At 40.0% G+C, this 22,912-nt stretch overlaps 1 protein-coding gene across 1 annotated transcript in view; it reads left to right on the top strand.

Moving 5' to 3' along the window:
* Positions 1 to 21,498, top strand: part of ift122 (intraflagellar transport 122 homolog (Chlamydomonas)) — a 51,675-nt gene extending 30,177 nt beyond the window's left edge. Inside the window, exons 19-29 of the mRNA XM_057829977.1 lie at positions 1 to 172; positions 933 to 1,035; positions 8,956 to 9,096; positions 9,175 to 9,272; positions 9,385 to 9,488; positions 10,640 to 10,805; positions 10,926 to 11,040; positions 17,286 to 17,411; positions 20,659 to 20,735; positions 20,825 to 20,989; positions 21,085 to 21,498. Of these exons, the coding sequence (XP_057685960.1) occupies positions 1 to 172; positions 933 to 1,035; positions 8,956 to 9,096; positions 9,175 to 9,272; positions 9,385 to 9,488; positions 10,640 to 10,805; positions 10,926 to 11,040; positions 17,286 to 17,411; positions 20,659 to 20,735; positions 20,825 to 20,989; positions 21,085 to 21,171 (1,354 nt within the window). The 3' untranslated portion in view covers positions 21,172 to 21,498. The remainder of the gene's footprint in view (positions 173 to 932; positions 1,036 to 8,955; positions 9,097 to 9,174; positions 9,273 to 9,384; positions 9,489 to 10,639; positions 10,806 to 10,925; positions 11,041 to 17,285; positions 17,412 to 20,658; positions 20,736 to 20,824; positions 20,990 to 21,084) is intronic.
* Positions 21,499 to 22,912: the final 1,414 nt, after the last annotated feature.

The raw sequence follows: 22,912 nt of genomic DNA, 5'->3' as shown, positions 1-22,912 counted from the left end.
GCTGATCGACTTGGCTCGAAAGCTGGACAAGGCTGAACGAGAACCCCTGGCCAAATGTGCTTTCTATTTTAAGAAGCTGAAGCACCATGGCTACGCCTCGGAGACATATTCCAAAATGGGTGACTTGCAGGCCCTGGTGCAGCTGCATGTGGAAACGCAACACTGGGAGGAGGTCTGGAAAACTTCTTTTTACATCCTCAGAATATCATTGCATCGATATAAAAACCACCAAAATGTCAGCCACTTGGGATGCTGTTAAATAAACTCCAGTATGAATTGAAAAATCAGCTGAATTTTTGTAACTTAATCCTTAATTACCTGACAAGCTCTTTTAAACACTTAAGAATTGGCCACCCTGCTTGGATTTTTAAAATTTTGAACCTGTGCACTAATTACGATTCAAAAATCCCAAAACTGAACAAACATTATCTTCATCTCTGTTATGCCCCAAATCAGATTCCACAATCAGTGCATACGATGCTCCTGAGGCCAAACGGAAATTTAATTTCATGCTATTTGTGTTCCGAAACCAGAATGCCAAAAACAGAATATTGAATGGCTCATATTTGGCATGGACAAGGTTCCTAATACCTTCTTCTTAGTGCCAAGAAGGAAGGACAAAAGGATATGTTTTTCTATTCTTCAACCTGACAGACAAAATTGGACTGACATTTACTTGCCGGTATACTAATTTGTGTTCCTTGGCTGTGCTTACTTCCAAGATCGACACATTTAAAATGTCAGTTTTCTTCCTCCTGCACCGTTCAAACGGCCCAGGTGGTGCAATTACACTTCGAATCGAGTCTAAAATATACTCAGTTTACATGCGTTTCACTCTCAAAATACGATTGCACAGCCACGTTTTGACTCAGGATAATGTTTCATTCCACATGTCAAATTACCATATAGAAAATGTTTGTCCGTTTTCTCAGGCCTTTTCACTGGCAGAGAAGCATCCCCAGTTTAAAAACGACGTATTTGTGCCTTACGCTCAGTGGCTGGCTGAGAACGACCGATTCGAAGAGGCGCAAAAAGGTGAGACACTTGCACTTGACTTTATTCAATAATCTCAAAGTCGATTCTCTTTCTAGCTGTTTAAAGGTGAAACAGGCCATGTTACTCGTAACTCTTTCACTGACGGTGTGGCTTTTGGCAGTCATTTTCATCTTAATCTTATGGATGAAAATACCTCAATCGCCGTTACGTCGTTTTCTAAATATCTTAGGCTAGTTTTAGTAGATGAATACTCAAGTTTTAGTCAGTTTAAATTCAAAGGTTTTCGTCTTGTTTTAGTCTAAAACACACAAAAAAGTAATGGTTTCCACCAGTTTAGGATAAAACTGCACACTTGTTTTCACAATACAGTGATCCCGCGGTTAATGAGGACCCGAACCACCGAGATAAGTGAAAAACAGCGAAGTAGCCCCAAAAAGGTGTGCTCAATGTGTTTATTTAGAATTAGCATTGGAAAGACATACATATAAGAAATGTTTTTCACTGTTTTTCCCAAAGTATAGTTAAAAAAAAAAAAATATACATATATATATGTAAATAAATGATTTTTAAGCACTTAGAATGTAATAATTATGATAAGTTTTAAACATGTTGCTGTTCCACCAAATTATTTTTTTAAAAGAATAAAGTAGTAGAAAATGCTTCTTTGAGTGAGTCCACTCAAATCTGCTCATGCTGCTCACTTTTACACGAGTTGTTACAGCAACTGTTTAACAGGTGAAACGATGATTGATGCATGCGGCGCTTTGATGTTCTTGTCTCTGGCAAGATCAAACCTAAACATCTGCCAATCATCGTTAACTTTGGATAAGCAACTCTAGTGCACTGCCTGATTAACAAAGGGCAGGGAGAGGGAGGGAGAGGGAGACTACGCGATCGGCTCAGGACAGCTCATCTGTATTTATTTATTTATTTTTCTCCTTAATTGAAAAAAGTCCGCGATGTACTGAGGGAATGAAGCGTGAAGTAGCAAGGAATCACTGTAGTTTTATTTCGGAGTAATTGCTCAAGTGCAATAAATACAATCATGTCCAAAAAATGAACAAAGACGAATACATGAGTTATTCAAATAACCTGACATTCTCTGGCAGAGCATATTATTTATACAACCCCATTTATGATTGTTTTGCACAGCAAACACTACAAAATTAAAGTAATGCAATAAAATGAAACATCTGACAGAAGATAATAAGACATTTTGTTTCCTCTCGTCAGACTTTAGCTGGCAAACATCTTGTTATGTTTTAGTCATCCAAGGCATGTGATTTGCTTGTTATTGTTAGGCCATTGTAATGAAAAATGGGCCGTTCAACATTATTGTTAACAAAATCAAGACTGCTGACAGACCCGTGCATACAATTAAAAAAGTTTGTATTGTTCTAGTTAGTAAAGGTTATAATAGAAACACCCATATAAGCTGATAGACTCCAAATCCATTTTGACTTGGGGGGGGGGGGGGGGGCAGCCAGCGATCATTCAATTTGTTCTGGATTATTTTGTTTCTTGTAGGTCATTCACTGCCATTGACAGTTATAGACATCAAATCCATTTCACCTGGGAAGTCTGGCATTGAGTGATCCTGTTTCACTGCCAATTTCAATTTCTCAATTTGTATGGGGATCAGACCAGATCTGGCAGACCGATGGATCGCTGTCAGCCCTCGCAGTCAAAATGGATTGGACGTATATTGCCATCAATGGCAGCCTCGGAGATATGCAGTCTTAAAGTGATCCTCTAACTTAAATACATGTAGGCTCTAATAAACCGCAATTGTTCTCTTGTACTAAAATATGTTGTTAGAAACACATCAAAAGTTAAATCAATGGCAATATTTTATAATATTTAGTCCATATTTTGACCTTTAGTTGGCGCCATGGTTTGCGGGCTCGCAGTGATGACGTAATTGGGATCTTTCCAAATGTGTAGCGTGTTCAACAATTGCTTATTGCTGCCTAAACTCGCCAAGTAAAATGCCACGATGTGCTGCTTTTGGATGCAATTTCCAGTCAAATGGAAACAAGGGGAGTGAAGTGAGTGGTCAAGGTGGAATTATTATTTTTAGTGAATAAATGTGCATAAGTGGAAGCTTCTCCCCCTTTTTGGTCCCTGTATGCACGTATCCTACCCACCACGCGTCACAACATTTTTCCTGGATCTTCAGTCAAGTAAGGGATCCGTCTATTTTCTGGATCCGGCGGTCTCACCGCGTCTGCAGTATTGGTTTCGGATCTGTCCATTTTTTTTAATTTGTCGGTCCCACAGCGGCTTTTTGGATCAATCTATTTTGTGGAATCGACAGCCTGATCGCGGCTGCGACATTGCCATGGAATCGGTCTAATTCCTGGATCTTCGAGGGAGTAAAAAAACGCGGATTTGGATTACTATTGTTATGTTTTTTGTTGACTATTCTTCGTGGGAGTTTTCCCCAAATCATACTGAATAATTAAAGCACTATGGCACGCTACAGTGACGACAGTGACTCTGACGTGGACCTTACAGCAATGTTGGAGTTTGTCAGGGAACGCGTGTTTGCGTACTGCTGAGCTCCCGAGTGAAGAGTGGTCAAGGTGGAAATATTATTTTTTGTGAGTAAATGTGCATAAGTGGAAGCTTCTCCCCTTTTTTGGTACTTTTATACACGTATCCTAGCTACCACGCGTGCACAAGACATGGATTACACAAGGTGTGCTCTTTGGCCTGTACTGTATGTAAAGCACACGACAGCTCTGGATGCTAACAATCTACATAATTATATTAGGATAAGTTTGAAAACGCAATATGCTTACCTTGAATATCTGCAAATAAAACAGGATAGCATACACTCTCGCTCCCAACCGGAGTTCCGAACAGCACTGTCTCGCATCACCAGTTTTGCCCAACTTTTGTCTTATCAGGTATTTGCTGCACACATTTTTCCCTGAAGCTCGTCTTGTGAACGACCGACAGTGCTGTCCTGCTCTTCACTTTTCAGATCTGGTTCAAATAGGAAGGGTAGAACTGACGACATGTTGGGAAAGCTAACGAGTGACACGCTGGAATTTTGGCAACGGGACCAATGACGTCACACACTGCGACGTAACAAGAATGGCGACCTATCACTTAAAATAATTTTACAAACTTTATTAAAACAAAAACATTAAGAGAGGTTTTAATATCAAATTATTATAACTCATACTAACATTTATCTTTTAAGAATTACTTGTCTTAAAAACAGAGGTTCCCTTTAAAGCCCTGCCAGCTCTCTATCAGTTTTCCTGATTTCATTTTTTATTTTAACAAAATTGTGTGCATCCACGGCAAAACATGATGGTCTTTGGCAGAGCTGCGCCGCCTGCGAGCTGAATGACATGTACGCATCCTTTTAATCATCGGGCCTCTGGAGCAGCTCTGATGATGATTACTAACTGTACCCATCGTTGTAATCAGCTCATACATTTAGAATTCTAGTCTCAGCAGGCACATTTCCTCTTGTACTTAATCTTCGCGTCTCAGCATGGAATACGTGTACATGCCTGAGCAGGTCTGATTGTTGGTGAGCCTTCTGGCAGTCCTGCGCTTTGCATTTTGCTGATTTTTGTCACCTTTAGTGAGGAAGTGAGCCACTATTGTTTAACTTGTAGTGTTTTTAACCTGCAGAAAGAATGAGTATATCTTGGACACCGGTGGTTACCTCAGGGCCTGATCTGCCCCGCTACATCATTTTGTGTGGCTCGCAAAAGTAAAATCATCTGTGTTGAACGAAATCAGACAATATTGACTGTTTTTTACAGTCTTTTGTTTTAATAAATATTTATATTTAAAAAAAGATATTTACCTCATATTTTGTTTTTGCCAAAAACGTCTTTTTTTAACTTAAAAAAAGAAGAAGAAGAAAAAAAGCAAAGTATATTTACTGGGGTTTTTCTCCTTTTTGTTATTTAAATTTTTTTATTAGAATAACAAAATACATAAAAAAAAATATGAACAATATTTCATGCTTTCCCCTTTGTTTATTATAAATTTTTAATAATTGTAATTTTGAAAAATCAAAAACACATACTTTAAAATTTAAAATATTTGAAATATTTTCTATTGAGAGGTTAAAAAAATGGTTCGGAAAAGTTTTATCTTTCAAAATAGTTTTGGATTCATTTGATAATAATCGTTTAGAAGTTCGATTAGTCAATTAATTGTGGCAGCCCCTCCTATGCAGATATAATAGCTCTCCAAAAGAAATACTATGAAAAATGAATAAACCTCCCCAATTGAGCACCACTCCGATTTCTTTTTGTGTGTATGTCAGTAGATTTGAGTGTATTTAAGTAATTTTTTAAAAAGTGTTTAAGGACATCGAGGAGTGCTTAAGACTTTTTAGGAAGTCTTCGAGTAAAGCTAGGAGCGTAAATAACTTTTATGGAGTATTCCAGTAGGTTGAGCAGCTGTTGTCAAAGTGCTACATTATTGTTGATTATTTCCGTAGATTGATAGTTTTTAGTTTACTGTAATTTTCAGACTATAAGGCGCTATTTTTTCTCTCTGCTTTGAACCCTGCAGCTTATAGTCCAGTGCGCCTTATACAACCCCTAGCAAAAAGTATGGAATCGTCAGTCTCGGACGAGCACTCACTCAGACATTTTTTCATGTAGAACAAACTCAGATAAAAAGCCTGAAAAAATAATAAATTAGTTCAAAAGTGCAACTCTTTTGAATTCAGAAACACTAAAGGAAATGAATAGAAAACATTGTGGTGGTCAGTAAATGTTAATTTTATAGAGCAGGGAAATATCTATGGAATCACTCCATTCTGAGGAAAAAAATGTGGAATCATGAGAAACAAAGAAATAACAATCAAAACACATCTCTAGTATTTAGTAGCACCACCTCTGGCTTTTATGAGCGCTTGCAGTTTCTGAGGCATGGACTTGATGAGTATTCTTCATCAATTTGGTGCAAACTCTCTGATTGCAGTTGGCAGATCATCCTTGCTGGTCGGAGCCTTGTTGTGGAACATCTTTTTTTTTCAATTCCCACCACAGGTTATCAGTCGGGTTCAGATATGGGCTGTTTGCAGGCCATGACATTGACTGGATGGGTCTTTCTCCAAGGAATGCTTTAACAGTTTTAGCTCTCTGGTATGATGCATCGTCATCTTGGAAAATGACAAACATATTTTCAATTGAAGGGATAAGAAAGCTGTCTAAAATTTCAATGTAAACTTTTGCATTTATTGAAGATTTAACCACAGCCATCTTCCTAGTGTCTTTGCCTGACATGCAGCCCCATATCATCAAGGACTGAGGGAATTTTTATGTCTTCTTCAGATGCAGTCATCTTTGTAAATCTCACTGTAACAGCACCAAACAAAAGTTCCAACATCATCGCCTTGTCAAGAGTCAAGAATCTGCATTGGACAAGGTGTCAAGAGTCAAGAATCTGCATTGGACTCGGTGACGATGCTGGAGCTTTTGTTTGGTGCTGTTCTAGTGAGATATACAAAGATGACTGCCTGAAGAAGACATCAAAATTCCCTCAGTCCTTGGTGATATGGGGCTGCATGTCAAGCAAAGACACTGGGAAGATGGCTGTGGCGGCTTAAATCTTCAATAAATGCAAAAGTTTACATCGAAATTTTAGACAGCTTTCTTATCTGGTCAATTGAAAATATGTTTGTCATTTTCCAAGATGACAATGCATCATGTTACAGAGCTAAAACTGTTAAAGCATTCCTTGGAGAAAGACTCATCCAGTCAATGTCATGGCCTGCAAATAGCCCAGCTCTCAACCCTATTGATAACCTGTGGTGGACATTGAAAAAAATGGTCCCCCACAAGGCTGCAATCAAAGAGAGTTGGCACCAAATTGATGAAGAATACTCATCAAATCCATGCCTCAGAGCCTGCAAGCTGTCATAAAAGCCAGAGGTGGCGCTACTAAATACTAGAGATGTGTTCTGATTGTTATTTTTTGAAGTTGGAGGGTATGAACATGAATATTCATTCGCTGCCACCCTCCCACTTAAAATGGAATGGACGTGTATTAGTCATAAGCCACAAGACTAGATGTCTATCATCGTCCAACGGCACTGAAAGAGTTCCCAAACCCCTCCACCCCCCCCCCCCCTTTTTTTTTTTTTTTTTTTAAATTTATGTAGTATCAAAAATGGTATTGAGTATAGATATCAAGTTGAAAATATTATAGTATCGCGACACCAGTAGTATTTAGGTGTGACTATCCCTGTGTCTTATCGTCCAGTGCGGCATATACATTAACAAATTGTTTTCATGCCAAATTTGATAGGTGGGGCTTATAGGCCGGTGCTGCTTATCAATGAAAGAATTCTTTTTTCGTGTCAAATTTAGTGGGTGGCGGCCTATAGTCAGGTGAGCCTTATAGACCCTACCCACATGACGTCACAACTCCGCTCTTCTGAATGGTACCGCACAATTGTCCGTCAAAACATAGTGTTAACCTGTTACGGCTGCGTACATTCCTCCTATTTACGGCGTGTTTTTCTGCTCCTTAACATTAATAATCAAAATGGTGAAGGCGTGTGTGGCTGTTGGTTGCACTAACAGAGAAGATGGAAGGAGAGACTTGAAGTTTTACCGTATTCCGAGGGATCCAAAGAGGAGAGCGAAATGGACGGCTGCAATTCGACGTGAAAACTGGGCACCAAAAAATCACCACAGACTATGTAGTAGTCATTTTATATCCGGTAAGATGCATTTAAGATATACTTAGAGGGTTTTGGGCTGACAAATAACCACAATTAAGATCATTGCTAGGCTAATCGCCGACAACATACACGTATGTATGTAGTGAGAGTGCTATCGCTAAACCATATAAACATTAAAAGCCTTAACTCCATTGACAAACGACATGGAATACATTAGACTTGACAGTGGATGTTAGCAATAACAAAAGATTTTGAATTGAAAATTTCGTAACTCACCTTTCCAAGCACAAGATAGATTCCTGCCGAATTTTCGTGGACGAGGACCTGTTTCACCCAACCAGCAACGAAGTATTTATAAGCCTCCAAGCTCTTGAAGTTTTTCAAATTTTCGTGAGAATAGGCTGATTTTGTGTGTACAAGATAATTGTAAATATCAGCGTAGCAGATGTCAGGCAGACAGGGCAAAGACAGTGGGTCGAAAAACATCGATTTGGGCATCAAATATGGATCTGGCGACTGTATAGAACGAAGCTTTTCCACATAACGCCTTTTATGCAACACATCCAGTGAGTTTACGGTATCAGAAAGCACCGGGTCTTCCATGAAAAGCATTTTAGATTCCTCGATCAATTGAAACCAATGCTAATACAGAGACAAAATGACGGACAAGTGGGCGGAACCATACAGCGAGCACGTAGTTTTGTGACGTCGGTGGGTAGGGTCTATAGTCCGAAAATTACAGTACTTTTAGGGTGTATTTCAGCAGATTTAAAAGTATTTAGTGTAGGGTAGTGAGTGTTTAGTAAGTAGGATTAAGAGTGTTTAGGTTGCTTAAGACGATTTAAGGGAATATTTAACTACTTTTAATGGTATTTAGTTGTATTTTCTAGAACTACAACATGCTTTTTGATTGTGCTACTTGCCGTTTAAAATTTGCGAACCAATGCGTTACTGTTTTTCTGATGTTTTCTCCCCAAGTGTTTTGACTGTTAAATAACTGACATGAGTATATGCCGACCCCCTGGTTTTGTTTTCCGGGCAGGATTGCTGGAAAAGCTGCTTCTAATTACCCATTCGATAGCCACGCTAACAACAGCACACACGTGTTTATGGTTTTCAAGCATGTGTTTCTTTACCAAATTCCTTTGCGCTGATACAAGAACATTACTACACTTACTGTAGTTGCACTGTAAAACGGCAATAGGTATTTGGGATATTGAAGACCTCACAGATGAACAAGACAGCTATTATTTGGGCATTCACAAAACCGTTTTCCACCATTCTAGCATTTCACAAGGCTGGCCGACAGAATGAAGCTGTCAGAGTCTTGGAGCAGCTCACGCAAAATGCAGTCGTGGAGAGGAGGTTTGATGACGCCGGATATTATTACTGGATGCTTTCCATGCAGTGCCTCGACATCGCCAGAGGTGAGTCGTCCGTACTATCTGTTCTCTTTCACCTGGAAGTTTCTCTGCTTTATTTTTTTCTCTTAACGTCCACAACAGAAAATGAAGATCAGCGAGATGAAATGCTGAAAAAGTTTGAACACTTTCAGAATCTGGCAGAGCTCTACCATGTCTACCACCCCATTCAGCGCTATACGGTAAGAATGTAAAGTGTTGATAGGCCACAACAATCTATGAAATCCTGGTTTCAGGCAGCTACCAGTCAGCAAGACTTAAATTTTTAATTTGCATTCCTACTTTTATCTTTAGGATGAACCCTTCAGTTCACTCATGCCAGAGACACTGTTCAACATCTGTAGGTTCCTCCTGAGCAACCTCCCAAAGGACAATCCACCACCAGGCATCTTTAAAGTGTATCCTTCCCTTTAAGAAACTCCTCGAGTCCTGTCTCTATGCGGATGGTTTACCAATTAAGTCCAGTGTGGCCGGGAAATTGCGGTAATGCTGATGACATGCTGGCCTTTCTTGTCGAAACAAAAGATTTGATGAATGAAAATTGACTTGCTAACCAAACCCACAGCAATCTGCACTAATTTCAGTACAGTTTCCAGAAGTGGTAAAAAGCCAATTATTCACTGGTTCCAATTGAATCAGCACATTTGCTGTGTTTTAAGCAGGACAAATGCGGAAGCCAAAATGACGCTTGTACAAATATAATCGGTATATCTGCTTTCATTTAAAAACAACAGTGGTTGTAAGTTGTTTTGAGCCGCAGCTAGTTTTCCTTCAGCACCTCTGTTTCCGTCACTGCAATTCAACTTAAGGATAGATGAACATACTGTAGGTACTGAATGAGCATTTTCTTGCACATTCAGACTTGAGAGTAGATAGACATTTAAAGTACAATATAAGCATAATTATAAGTGGTATTTTTTTCAATCTACTAGGATAATATAGTCGTTTAATATTCGACTGTCATTTGATGAAACAATGAAACGGTAAATATATGACAGTTTACTGGGTATTAAAAATTAGATTTCAAATAGGGAAAATAAAACATTTATTGCCACAAAAACAGAAAGTACTGAAAATTGGCAGACATTTGTACTGGGTGTTGGTACTGTGCCGATTGAAATGTGAAAGCTGACCATTCCTAAATAAAAGGTTTCAAATTATTTAATGGTAACTCTTTGACACTTCAAACGGTGTACTAATATATTTCAAAACTTGGGCCAGCTCCACTGGATTTAGTTCAAATAAGTAAAGCTGTGCCACACATGTTTGTGCAGGAAACATGTTTCCCTGAAGCAAACAGGAGGAGGAGTGACATTTCCACCAAGTTAAGCAGAACCAGTGTCAAGCTTCTGCATCTGCAACTCGTTGACCTGCCAGCGCGATTTCTTATGCTCTGTTTTCAACAATGCCAGTAAAAACAAGCGGCAGTTTGAGGATCCACAAACACAAACGACGTTTAGATTTGGCCAATGTTGCTTGACGTCCAGGCACTTTTACATGTATATATAGACATAGACTGTCCACCTTGTTTCCTTAACCTGCTTCCAAGGAACACCTTGTATGCTTTGGCCAAGCAAAGTCGAAAACTGGGTGCCTATAAATTGGCCAGACTTTGCTACGAGAAGCTCCACAAGTTGTACATTCCGTCTCGCTTTCAAGAGTGCATTGAACTGGACAGCCTCACCATTCGGGCTAAACCTTTCCATGACAGTGAGGTGTGTTCCTTTAATTCCGCTTATATCATACCTTTTCCCAGGAGGCTTGACGAAGCTTTAATTTCATCCCGGTTGCTCATTTATTGACAGTTTTCTTGTTTTTTTTTTCCCTGTTAAAAGGAGTTGACGGAAGCCTTGATGTGTTACCGTTGCTCCAACAAACCGTTGTTGAACAACCAGGGGACAGCCTGTCTCAATTGCAAGCAGCCCTTTATTTATTCAGCGTCTTCATATGGTGAGTGTAAGCCATACATTACACGGTTGTTTCAAAATAATATAATATTGATTTATACTTATGTGCAACACATTGTTGTAATTAGTGTTCTTCTTTACCCCTTCAGACCCGCATTTTTTCTGCTGGCAAAAAAAAACCTTGCTGATTTTTACTCGACTCAAATACCATAACAAAGTGCAATTTTTTTGGTTGGGGATATTTCATGCTTATATTTAATGTTAAATGTTAAAGTTTTTAATGAGAAATGAGCACTTACGTTTGCCTTTTTGAAGTTGTGTTTTGTCTCAGCCATTTTCTAAGCACCAAAAACATGAAAGAGGGCGTGCCAAACCGCATGATTTGATTTTGATGGGCAAAGTTATGTCCAATCATCATGCAGAAGTGGCAATAGCAACTAAATTCAGTGTATTTATTGGTTTAGAGATGCAAACACGTCATGTACTTCAGCAGCATGCTCAGGTCTGAAGGAGTTAAAATATTGTATACCGTAAATGTAATTTAATGGAGATCAAAAATAACAGTCAGGAACACAGTTTTTTTTGTCGGCTTTGACAACTGTTGTTAACTCATTTCTGATTTTGCAGAAGCTAAACCTAATCAGTTTTTCTTTATCACTATTAAGTTTGTCCCAACTATAGGAGGTTTTCCTAAAAAGATATGAATGATATGAAAACTGCTTTTTATCAAAAAAAAAAAAAAATCCAAATACGGACATACAATTATAAAAGAAACAGGCATGACTACTGTTTTTTCAACACTATTAATTAATTTTGTAACCCTTTAACGCCGGATGTTTCGCCGACAACACATTTCCGCACGCGTACTTTGAACTACCGTAATTCCTAAACTGTTTGTGCTATCCAAAAGTCTGCAGTCTGCATTACTGCAGACGCTACACCGATCCGCCTGTCGATCTCCCGCTCCGACCCTCACTCGGGAACGAGACCCCAAGATACTTGAACTCCTCCACTCGGGAGGCTGAGGAGTGTGATCTTCTATAATTGGAACACACCCTCCGGTTCCCCTTCTTAAAGAGTGGGACCACCACCCCTGTCTGCCAATCCAGAGGCACTGTCCCCGATGTACACGCGAAATTGTAGAGGCGTGTCAGCCACGACAGCCCAACAACATCCAGAGCCTTTAGGAACTCCGGGCAGATCTCAAAGACCCCCAGGGCCTTGCCACCGAGGAGCTTACTGTTTGTGCTATCGAAAAAAAATCAACGGATCCTGAATGCTGAGAGGTTGCGCTTAACAGCCAAACGGGTGTCATTGCTGTGATCTCACTCTCCTACCGCCAGGAAACCAGCGAATCAGCTCCTTTATTCTCTGACGTGCTGGGATTGGCGCATTTACGCATGCGACCCTTTGGACTACCGCAATAGACACACAGAAGAAGAAGTCAGAAGAGCGGCATAAAAAACGGCGAAGAAAACAATTAAACCTCCATAGAGGTTCAGCGAAGAGTTTTGGAGAGATGCCGCAACGGGAGGAGCAACTTTTGGTGAAGAAAGGTATCGATTGTTTCTCTGTACTTGAACCTCTCTCTGTACTTTTCTCAAGCTCATTTTTACTTTGTTCGTGGTACTTTTATGTATAAAACATTTGTAATGTGTGTTGACTTACAGTACAATATACAGAGTGTAAATGCGCAAATGTCCGCATGGCAATCTACTATGTATGATACGTGCCTCGTTGGCTTAGCAACCATATTTGAACAGTGTAACAATGTACACTACTGTTCAAAAGTTTGGGGTCTAAGCGACCCCAATTTTGAACAGTATGGTATCATGTGGGATTTTTCATTATGTACACTATGGTTTTGAACAGTAGTGTGTATATAAAATTATTATGTACGTGGATGTGCATTTAATCCATACATTGTTGGTACTATACAGCGTATGTGATTACTACTACTCTGCTACAGTTTGTGTTGTGATGAAGAACAGCTATGTGTATGTGATATGAAATGACAATGAATAAGTACTCGTCTTCTTCTTCAAGCGATCTATGTCTTGGAGAGGGCTGTAGAGATGCTGGAGCTGGAGATTCCAGTGTGGTCATAGATTGAAATCGCAGAGAGCCAGCATAGAGTGCCAACGCTGCATCTCTTTCAAAGGAGCACTGCCTGGACGTGTGAGACATGCAATGTGGGCCTGTGTCTCCAGCCAGAGAGTAACAGCTCCTGGCAGTTCCACCAAGGCCTCTGAGGAATCAAAGACTAAAAAATTTATACAGTTTTCGTTTTCTGTTTTGCACATTTAGAGGAAAAGTATCTAATTGGTTTATTGTAAATAGTTTTCATATATATATATATATACATACACACACTCACCGGCCACTTTTTTAGGTACACCATGCTCGTAACGGGTTGGACCCCCCTTCACAACTGCCTCAATTCTTTGTGGCATAGATTCATCAAGGTGCTGGAAGCATTCCTCAATCTCCTGCAGTTCAAACCGAGTTTCAGTATGGGGAAGAAAGGTGATTTGAGTGACTTTGAACGTGGCATGGTTGTTGGTGCCAGAAGGGCTGGTCTGAGTATTTCAGAAACTGCTGATCTCCTGGGATTTTCACGCACAACCATCTCTAGGGTTTACAGAGAATGGTCCGAAAAAGAAAAAATATCCAGTGAGCGGCAGTTCTGTGGGCGGAAATGCCTTGTTGATGCCAGAGGTCAGAGGAGAATGGGCAGACTGGTTCAAGCTGATAGAAAGGCAACAGTGACTCAAATAACCACCCGTTACAACCAAGGTAGGCAGAAAAGCATCTCTGAACACACAGTACAGCGAACTTTGAGGCAGATGGGCTACAGCAGCAGAGGACCACGCCGGGTGCCACTCCTTTCAGCTAAGAACAGGAAACTGAGGCTACAATTTGCACAAGGTCATCGAAATTGGACACTAGAAGATTGGAAAAACGTTGCCTGGTCTGACGAGTCTCGATTTCTGCTGCGACATTCGGATGGTAGGGTCAGAATTTGGCGTCAACAACATGAAAGCATGGATCCATGGATCCATCCTGCCTTGTATCAACGGTTCAGGCTGCTGGTGGTGGTGTAATGGTGTGGGGAATATTTTCTTGGCCCTCTTTGGTAGGGATGTCCCGATCCAGGTTTTTGCACTTCCGATCCGATACCGATACTGGCCGATACCGATACCGGCCTCTCTGAGCATGTATTAAAGTTTTAAGTTATTTAGCCTCCTTACTTAGTTGTCAGACTCATGTTGAAAAGGGTTTTAGTAGTCTTAATAACAACTTGCCAGCTGAATTAGGTGAGTTGGAATAACACGTAATGGTTGGTAACAAGAAACTGACCTGTTTATTAAATGATAAACACAAAACATTATAAATAACAAACAGAAATGACATTCAGACAGTAACACATGCTAATAATATTGTAAACTGTCTTAAAAAAGCAAAACACACAAAAACCTCAAACTATTAACTATTACACACTCCCTTTGATTTGCTTGCCCAGCCCGAAAAAACCCAAAATTTTATGTTTTATTTGTAGGCACGAGCCCGAAAAAAACAAAATTTTATGCTTTATTTGTGAGGACTCAGGAGCGATGCGTGGTTATCGGAAGTCTGGATCGGAATTTTTCCGTGTCAACCGATCAAATACCGATACGCATTTTTTTGCCCATATCGGCGTCCGATCCGATCCATTTATCGGATCGGGACATCTCTACTCTTTGGGCCCCTTGGTACCAATTGAGCATCGTTGGAATGCCACAGTCTACCTGAGTATTGTTGCTGACCATGTCCATCCCTTTTTGACCACGATGTACCCAACTTCTGATGGCAACTTTCAGCAGGATAATGCGCCATGTCATAGCTGGAATCATCTCAAACTGGTTTCTTGAACATGACAATGAGTTCACTGTACTCAAATGGCCTCCACGGTCACCAGATCTCAATCCATTAGACCATCTTTGGGATGTGGTGGAACGGGAGATTCGCATCATGGATCTGCAGCTGACAAATCTGCACCAACAGTGTGATGCCATTATGTCAATATGGACCAAACTCTTTGAGGAATGCTTCCAGCACCTTGTTGAATCTATGCCACGAAGAATTGAGGCAGTTCTGAATGCAAAAGGGGGTTCAACCCGTTACTAGCATGGTGTACCTAATAAAGTGGCCGGTGAGTGTATATATATATATATATATATATATATATATATATATGAATAAATTGTTGTCTCGCCCACCCGGGCGGTATGGTCTCTCCTTTCAAGCTCGGGTCCTCTACCAGAGGCCTGGGAGCTTGAGGGTTCTGCGCAGGATCTTAGCTGTCCCTAGGATTGCGCTCTTCTGAACGGAGATGTCTGACGTTCTTCCTGGTATCACCTGGAGCCATGCACCCCAAAGATGGGTGCATATATGTATGGCGGAAAACACTCAGGCGACTTGAAGTTCCGCTCTGAGACTCCCAATTTGGCCAAATTTCAAAATTGTCCTATATGCATGTGTGATACATCGTTGGAAAGCTTAAAATCTCCATTTTCTGGGGCAACAAAAATTTTGAACAGGAGAGCATTTAAAAAAAAATTTTTTTTTTTAACAGCAAAACCCTAATTGGAGGCGATAGCACGCGAGAGCAGAATTAAAGACACCACGATTTTAACGAGATATTATTGCGTACTTGTCTCGATCCAAAAACTCCATGTGGCATGTATCACCGAGTGTCAAGACACAGCTGTGAATGGCCACAGTCGGATTTTTGGGGGATTTTATGGGTGAAACATGGTGATATAACAAGGGTCGCGATTAAGAAATCGCAGACAACAAGGAGTGGTTGAGATTTTCTTTTTCATATATTTACCCTTTTAAATGTTATTTTTCAATTTTTCTTTGTTTGGATCAGTCATTTATCTTCTAACATATTTGGGAAAATGCGACAGTAACAACAACAAAAATACAATTAAGTGATAGTTATGAGGTAGATATCCGTGACTTTTTTTATGGACGCCAAATTTTTCATTGTGACGTAATTTGTTTAAAAGTTTAAAATATGCGAGTGAATAATTTTTTAAAGTTTTTTTTTTTTTTTTTTTTAAACTAAATATTAGACATCAAATAATGATTCTAAGCTAAAAATGACAGACATTTTGAATAATAAATGTAATTCTTTTTATGGCTAGGTTGAAACAAAAGCGGTTGCACGACATCTGTAAACGGGGGTTTTCGGAGTAAAACGGACAGATTAAAAATAGTTTGGGGGCTTAATGCGCTATGAATCTGCTCTGGCAGCATATAGACATATTGTTCCATCAAACAATTTGGCTTAAAATACTGCAGTTTCTTTTCAAGAGGAGTGCAAGAGCAGAAACTGCTTTTTCAGTCTTGTCTGTGTTTTCCGCCATATATTTATTCCTATTTTGCACTCTTGGTCTCCTGTATATAACCTGTTTTGACCATAGTTTGTTGAAAGGACATAAACGCTTATATACCTGCTGTTTCTGTTGAATTATCAACTATAAAACCATTCAGTCTCATTGAGTTTTTGTTGAATGTTTATCCTAACAAGTTGAATAAATATGATCACGCTTCAAAACGTTTCGTCGAGCATGTTTTGTTGTCAATGCGACATCAGTATTACAAATTTTGACTTTTTGTTTTGTTTTTTGTTTTTTTTTGCTGTTGATGTCTTTTTGGGTCCAAAATGTTGATTCAATTGGTCAGTGAAGAAAACAACAGTTCGGACATGATGGTTATGGTGTCCTGAAAAAAGGGACCCAACCTGGCCATTGTGAACCATTTTTTCTTTGACAATAAAATTTGCCGTATTTGGGGCAAGCCAGTACCTACAGGCCTACACTCAATAATAGCTAAACTCATTGGCTGACATTAGCTGGAATAGACGTCCGATCCATTTAAAATAGGAGGCTCTCCTAGTCTAAATGAATTGGATGTCTGTAGTTGTCAATTGCAATGAACCATAATCATTCACTGCCAACTCCCCCAGTTCAAGTGGTATAGTCCAGGGGTCTGCAAGTCCAGTCCTCGAGGGTCGCTATCTAGTTCGTTTTCCATGTCTCCCTCCTTTAACACACGTGAATCAATTGATCAGCTCATCAGCAAGCCCTGCCGGAGCATGATAATAATCCTGATTATTTGATTCAGGTGTGGTAAACGAGGGAGACAAGGAAAACAAGCTGGATAGCGGCTCTCAAGGACCGGATCTGCATACCCCTGGTACAGTCCATCTGTGGCTTGACCACGTGTTTATTTGTGCAGAGATACTTCCACTTGTGCAGTTCTACCTGGAAGAGGGCATCAGCGATGAGGAAGCCGTGTCTCTTATCGACCTGGAAGTTCCTCAGATGGAGCAGACAGACGCACACTGGCAACAAATGGACAACGGTACCCTTATATCATTCTTAACACTTCATTCCGAGAGCTCGACATTCTCGGCTCTGTCGCATCCAAGAAGGCCGCATTGCCGTCCGTGGCCTGGATTCCGCATCGGTAGTTAAGCTGCCGCTTCTAAGTCATCTTAGCTCAACGGCTAATAGGGTTAGCCAGGCTCCAGTGTCTCATCTTAATGACACTAACCCTCCGAAAGCCACAGGACTGGTGGCGGGATTAACCTGCATTAGCCAGCACACGCTCAAGGGCACCGAAGCGCTCTGTTGTTGTCGATGACACAAACAACTGAGGCAGCTTTTTCAACATTTAAGCTCTTTAAGTAGACTGATGCCAGAATTCTACAATGTATGAGTAATTACTAGGAAATATGCTGAATCTGGCTGACACATTGGGATTTGACATCATCACATGGGGAAATAAATAAGTTGGGGATGTGTGATTAAGTGTTGACTTGCATCTTATATTTCAGTACTTGTTAAAAAATGAAGCTTATGAAGCTCAAAAGTATTACACAACTGCAAGCAAACTCATTGGCTACCACTGACGGCGCTAGAGACGTCCAATGCATTTTCTCTGGGAAAGCCCTCTCTTTCGGAATGAACTTGACGACAATTGCCGTCAGTGGCGCTGAAACATGAGCGTTCACTGCTCGTCCTCCTACTTCAAATTTATTGGACGTCTGTTGCCCTCAATGGCAGGCAATGTGTTACCACTTAGATGAAAATCATTGACAAACCTATTTTGCGCAGTCTTTACAATTGCCCATGGCTATTATGTGACTTCACTTTTAATGACCAATATTCAATTTCTTTTCAGTTAAAAGTAATATTTTTTTTGTGCAGACAACATTTTAAAGTGCAGAACTATTAAATAAATACCAGTTTTATGACTGCGTGAGTCAATGACTGCCGTTGATGGTGATGTACAGTCATGTGAAAAATTAGGACACCCTATGGAAGCCTGTGTGTTTTCTAACATATTTGGTCATATGGATATTTAATATCAATTTTAACTGTCTAGAGATTCAAGTAATAGAACTAAAAAAAACTGAAAGAAATGATTTTTTTTAATAACTTTCTGTAATACGTAATTTTAAATAAATGCAATTTCTGTTGAGGAATAAATTAGGACACTCCCATATTCAGTCCCACTTAAAATGGCTACAATCACACACAGCGGTATCACATCAGGTTCACATGATTAGAACATCCTTACTCAGTTTTTTGAAAGAGGCTTGGCTTATTTAAACCTCACATTTAGGGGCAGTTTACATGCCATCTCTGCAACACGAAGACGCAATGACTGAGTAGCGGAATGGCCTCGCGTTCATATGGTGTTGGCGAAGACTGAAGGCAAAGACGCAAATCTCCAAATCCTGCCTCCAAAGTGGAACGATTCGATCCAGGGGGTCGCAGCGCATTCATATGAATGGAAACCCCCTTCGCTTCGATGACGTAAGCTCTCGCACACGTCACGTTGGGCATGCGCAGCGGTGCTATTAAACATTAAAAACAACAAATGGCGGATCGTCGGTTTCTAATTTACTGCTTTTATAATATTTTAAATTTAAATATGTTGAATGTTACCATTTTTGTGCCTTTTGCAGCAAAAAAAAAATGCCATTGCTAAGAGAGGGCGGGTATTTTGTCTTCCGGGCTGAGGTGCTTGTTGGGGTCAAAGTGCATCATTGGCTATCGCCTTGTAAATCAGCACTGCCCCCTTTGGCCTGGCATGAATACTAAATCGTTTTCATGCGGAATTGCGACATTGCTTGAATTGAGACGGAACCATATAAATGCAACTTTGAAATTTTTCGTACTCTCGGAAAGTCACCATGTAAACGGCCCCTTAGTTTGGTGTGCCCTCTGACTGTTGAAGTGAGAGAAAACACCATGGTGAGATCAAAGGAGCTGTCTGAGGCCTTTAGAAAGAAGATTGTAGACGCTTATAAGTCTGAAAAGGGATTTCAAAAGATCTCAAAAGAATAAAATCAGCCATTCCACTGTCCGGAAAATAGTCTACAAGTGGAGGACATTCAAAACAACTGCCAAAATGCCCAGGTCTGGCTGTCCAAGCAAGTTCAACCCGAGAGTTGACCGCAAGATGCTAAAAGAAGTCTCAAAAAAACCCTAAAATGTAATCACGGGACCTACAGTAGACTCTTGCTACTGTTGATGTGAAAGTGCATGCCTCTACAATCAGAAAGAGACTTCACACCTTCATGGCAGTTGTGCAAGGAGGAAACATTTGCTCTCCAAGAAGAACATGAAGGCTAGACTCAACTTCGCCAGAGTGAATGTAGACAAAGACCAGGACTTCTGGAATAGTGTTCTTTGAACAGATGATTCCAAAAATTAATTATTTGGACACCAGAACAGAGGGCGGTTTGGCGTAAAACCAATATAGCATTCCGGGAAAAGAAACTCATACAAACTGAAGCATTGAGGTGGAAGTGTCATTGTTTGGGAATGCTTTGCTACAGCAGGACCTGGCCAGCTCACCATAATAGAAACCACTATAGCTCTATCGTGTACCAGAGGGTGCTTGAGAAACATGTGACAACATCTTTGAAAAAATTCAAACTAAAGCAAAACTGGACCCGTCAACACGACAGTGACCCGAAACATACCAATAAATCTACCAAGGAATGGCTGAAAAGGAAGAAATGGAGAGTCCTGGAATGCTGGAATGCCCGAGTCAAAGCCCAGATTTTAATCCCATTGAGATGCTGTGGGGTGATTTGAAACGGGCTGTACATGCAAGAAACCTCTCAAACATCTCACAGCTGAAAGTATTCTGCTTTGAGGAGTGGGGCAAACTTTCCTTAGACCGATGTCAAAGACGGGTAGATGGCTACAAAAAGCAACTCACTGAAGTTATTTCAGCCAAAGGGGGTAACACTAACTAATAGGTGGTGTGTCCTAACTTTTTCCTCAGTTAGAATATACATTTTTGTTGATATATTTGGTTTAATGAGTAAAACAATGTTAATTTTTGTTGTTTACCTGCAATTGAATAACTTTCCTTTCCGAGATAAAGAAAACCAAGATCAAACATTGATATGTGAACATTTCCTAATAAAGAACGGAATATTTAATGGGATGTCCTAATTTTTTCACATGACTGCATGTCATATCTATTTGAACTGGAATGGACGTCTGTCACCTCAATGGTAGCGAATGGGTTCTTATTTCCAATTAGTTTTTTTTTTTTTTTTTTCTAATTGCAAAACTCCGAACAGATGCACAAGTCTTAAAGATGGATGACTGCTTGGATGATGCGGAGGAAGACCCGTTCACACCCAAAATGATATTTGAGGTAAGCTAAGCGAAAAGAGACTATTTGACTTGAAAGGTGGAGCCCCACTAATCTAGGCTGCCTTTTTTTCCCCACGTGTTCCCAAACAGCAAGGTGGCTCGCAGTTTGTTCCTGTCAGAGTGAACCGCTCGGTGCTACGCTCCATGAGCAGGAGGGACGTTCTGATCAAGCGTTGGCCCCCACCACTCAAGTGGGAATACTTCCGCTCTCTACTCCCTGATGTCAGCATCACCATGTGTCCCACCTGTTTCAAAGTAACACACTTCGGAAAAAAAGCATACGATTCTACTTGCTTTCTGGTCTTCTTCCGATTTATTTATTGTGTTGATCTGCTCATATTTCCTGGCAGATGTTCCACAGCGAAGACTATGAGCTTCTGCTTCTTCAGCACAACTGCTGTCCGTTCTGTCGGCGACCAATCGACGAGCCGAACTGATGGGTTTCGATATATTGGCTGTTCCTCTTATCGTGGATATGTATTTACTCCACATTCTGCTTCTTGTTCATGAAGGAAGACGACACTTCCCGCCTGTGAAATAAGCAGCGCACAACTTCTCCGATGTAAAGGGACTTTCAACAAGAACGTTGACTGAAAGAATGATATTTTTTATCTTTAGTGGTATATTTATTTGTTTTTATTCAAAAATTTGGTCAACAGAGACCTGCATTTTACAGATTTGTATTCTAGAGCTGTAGCATATGTTATATAATAGTACATCTGTTATTTAGACATGAGAACATATTTTTATATTTTTATCAATAAACAACATGATTCTTTACAGCCAGTAGTTTTATTTCCTTAAATGCTGCCATTTAAAAAAAATAAACAAATTAAAAAAAAGGCAATCTCTCTAGGGTGCCTGGGGCTTTTGACTTATCGTCCAAGACTAGAATATATTCTCTGTGATTATAGTCTACCAAATGAAAGAATATACTTGTTTTACAAGGAAACAAGTTTGAGTCAGTCCCCCTCCCCTCGTTCTTCAATAATCAGCAGTAGAACATCAGTAACTAGAAACTGCAATTTCTGGAGAAATTACTCTGGGTTTTTGCTCTGTGGTGATACAGATTTTAACCCCACCCAGGTTGGCTTGGGGACATTTCGGGGACAATATAAGGTCACTTCCTGTTGATTTGGGGAATTTTTTTTTTTTTTGCCATTGAAAATGAATGGGAAAAAATTGGGGCGTCCACGGACGTCAATGGCAGCACCCTCCATAAGCGTCAATGGAATCGGGGACATTTGTGGGTCACGTCGTTTTGTGATCTGGTCATTTCCTGTTGATCTGGGGAAATTGTTTTGTTTTTTTTTTGCCTTTGAAAATGAATGGGAAAAATTTTGGACGTCGATGGACGTCAATGGTATCGACTTACATAGGCGTCAATGGAATCCAAGTACATTAGCATCAATAGAATGAAAAAACATGATTAAATGCCATTGGAAATTAATGGGAAGTTTGGACGTCCATGGACGGCAATGGCAGCACCCTCCATAAGTGTCAATGGATTGGGGGACATGTCCTATTGATATCTGATCATTTCCTTTTGATTTGGGAGACTTTTTTTTTTTTTTAATCCATTGAAAATGAATGGGAACAAATTTGGTCGTCCATGGACGTCAATGGCAGCACCCTCCATAAGCGTCAATGGATTCGGGGACATTTGGGGGACAAGTCCTGTTGATATCTGGTAATTTCCTGTTGATTTGGGGATTTTTTTTTTTTTACCCATTGAAAATGAATGGGAAAAAATTTGGACGTCCCTGGCCGTCAATGGCATTGACTCACAGATGCATCAATGGAATCCAAGTACATTAGCATCAATAGATTTGATACACATGGGAGTCAATGGCAACAATGCGATGTAAATTCTATTGGAAATCCTATTGAAAGTGAATGGGACATTTCCCATTAAAAATGAATGGGCAAGTCTTTGTCAAATTTCTGGGGGACTGTAAATTTTTTCAAAATTCTGTATACAACTCTTATGGCCCTCACCGTCCTGGAATTTTTGATGCTCAAATTCTGTGATGTGGTCAAAAATTGAAGGATTAGATACATTTTGAAACTTTGCTTTGTTTCCCATTAAAAATGAATGAGCAAGTTTTTGGCAAATTTCTGGGAAGCTGTACATTTTTTCAAAACATTCTTCTCCGTGACTTTTATGCCCTTCGCCGT

Source organism: Corythoichthys intestinalis, chromosome 2, assembly GCF_030265065.1.
Source record: "Corythoichthys intestinalis isolate RoL2023-P3 chromosome 2, ASM3026506v1, whole genome shotgun sequence".
Lineage (NCBI taxonomy): Eukaryota > Metazoa > Chordata > Actinopteri > Syngnathiformes > Syngnathidae > Corythoichthys > Corythoichthys intestinalis.
The sequence above is the reverse complement of the archived record's forward strand: the minus strand, read 5'-3'. Positions and strand labels throughout refer to the sequence as shown.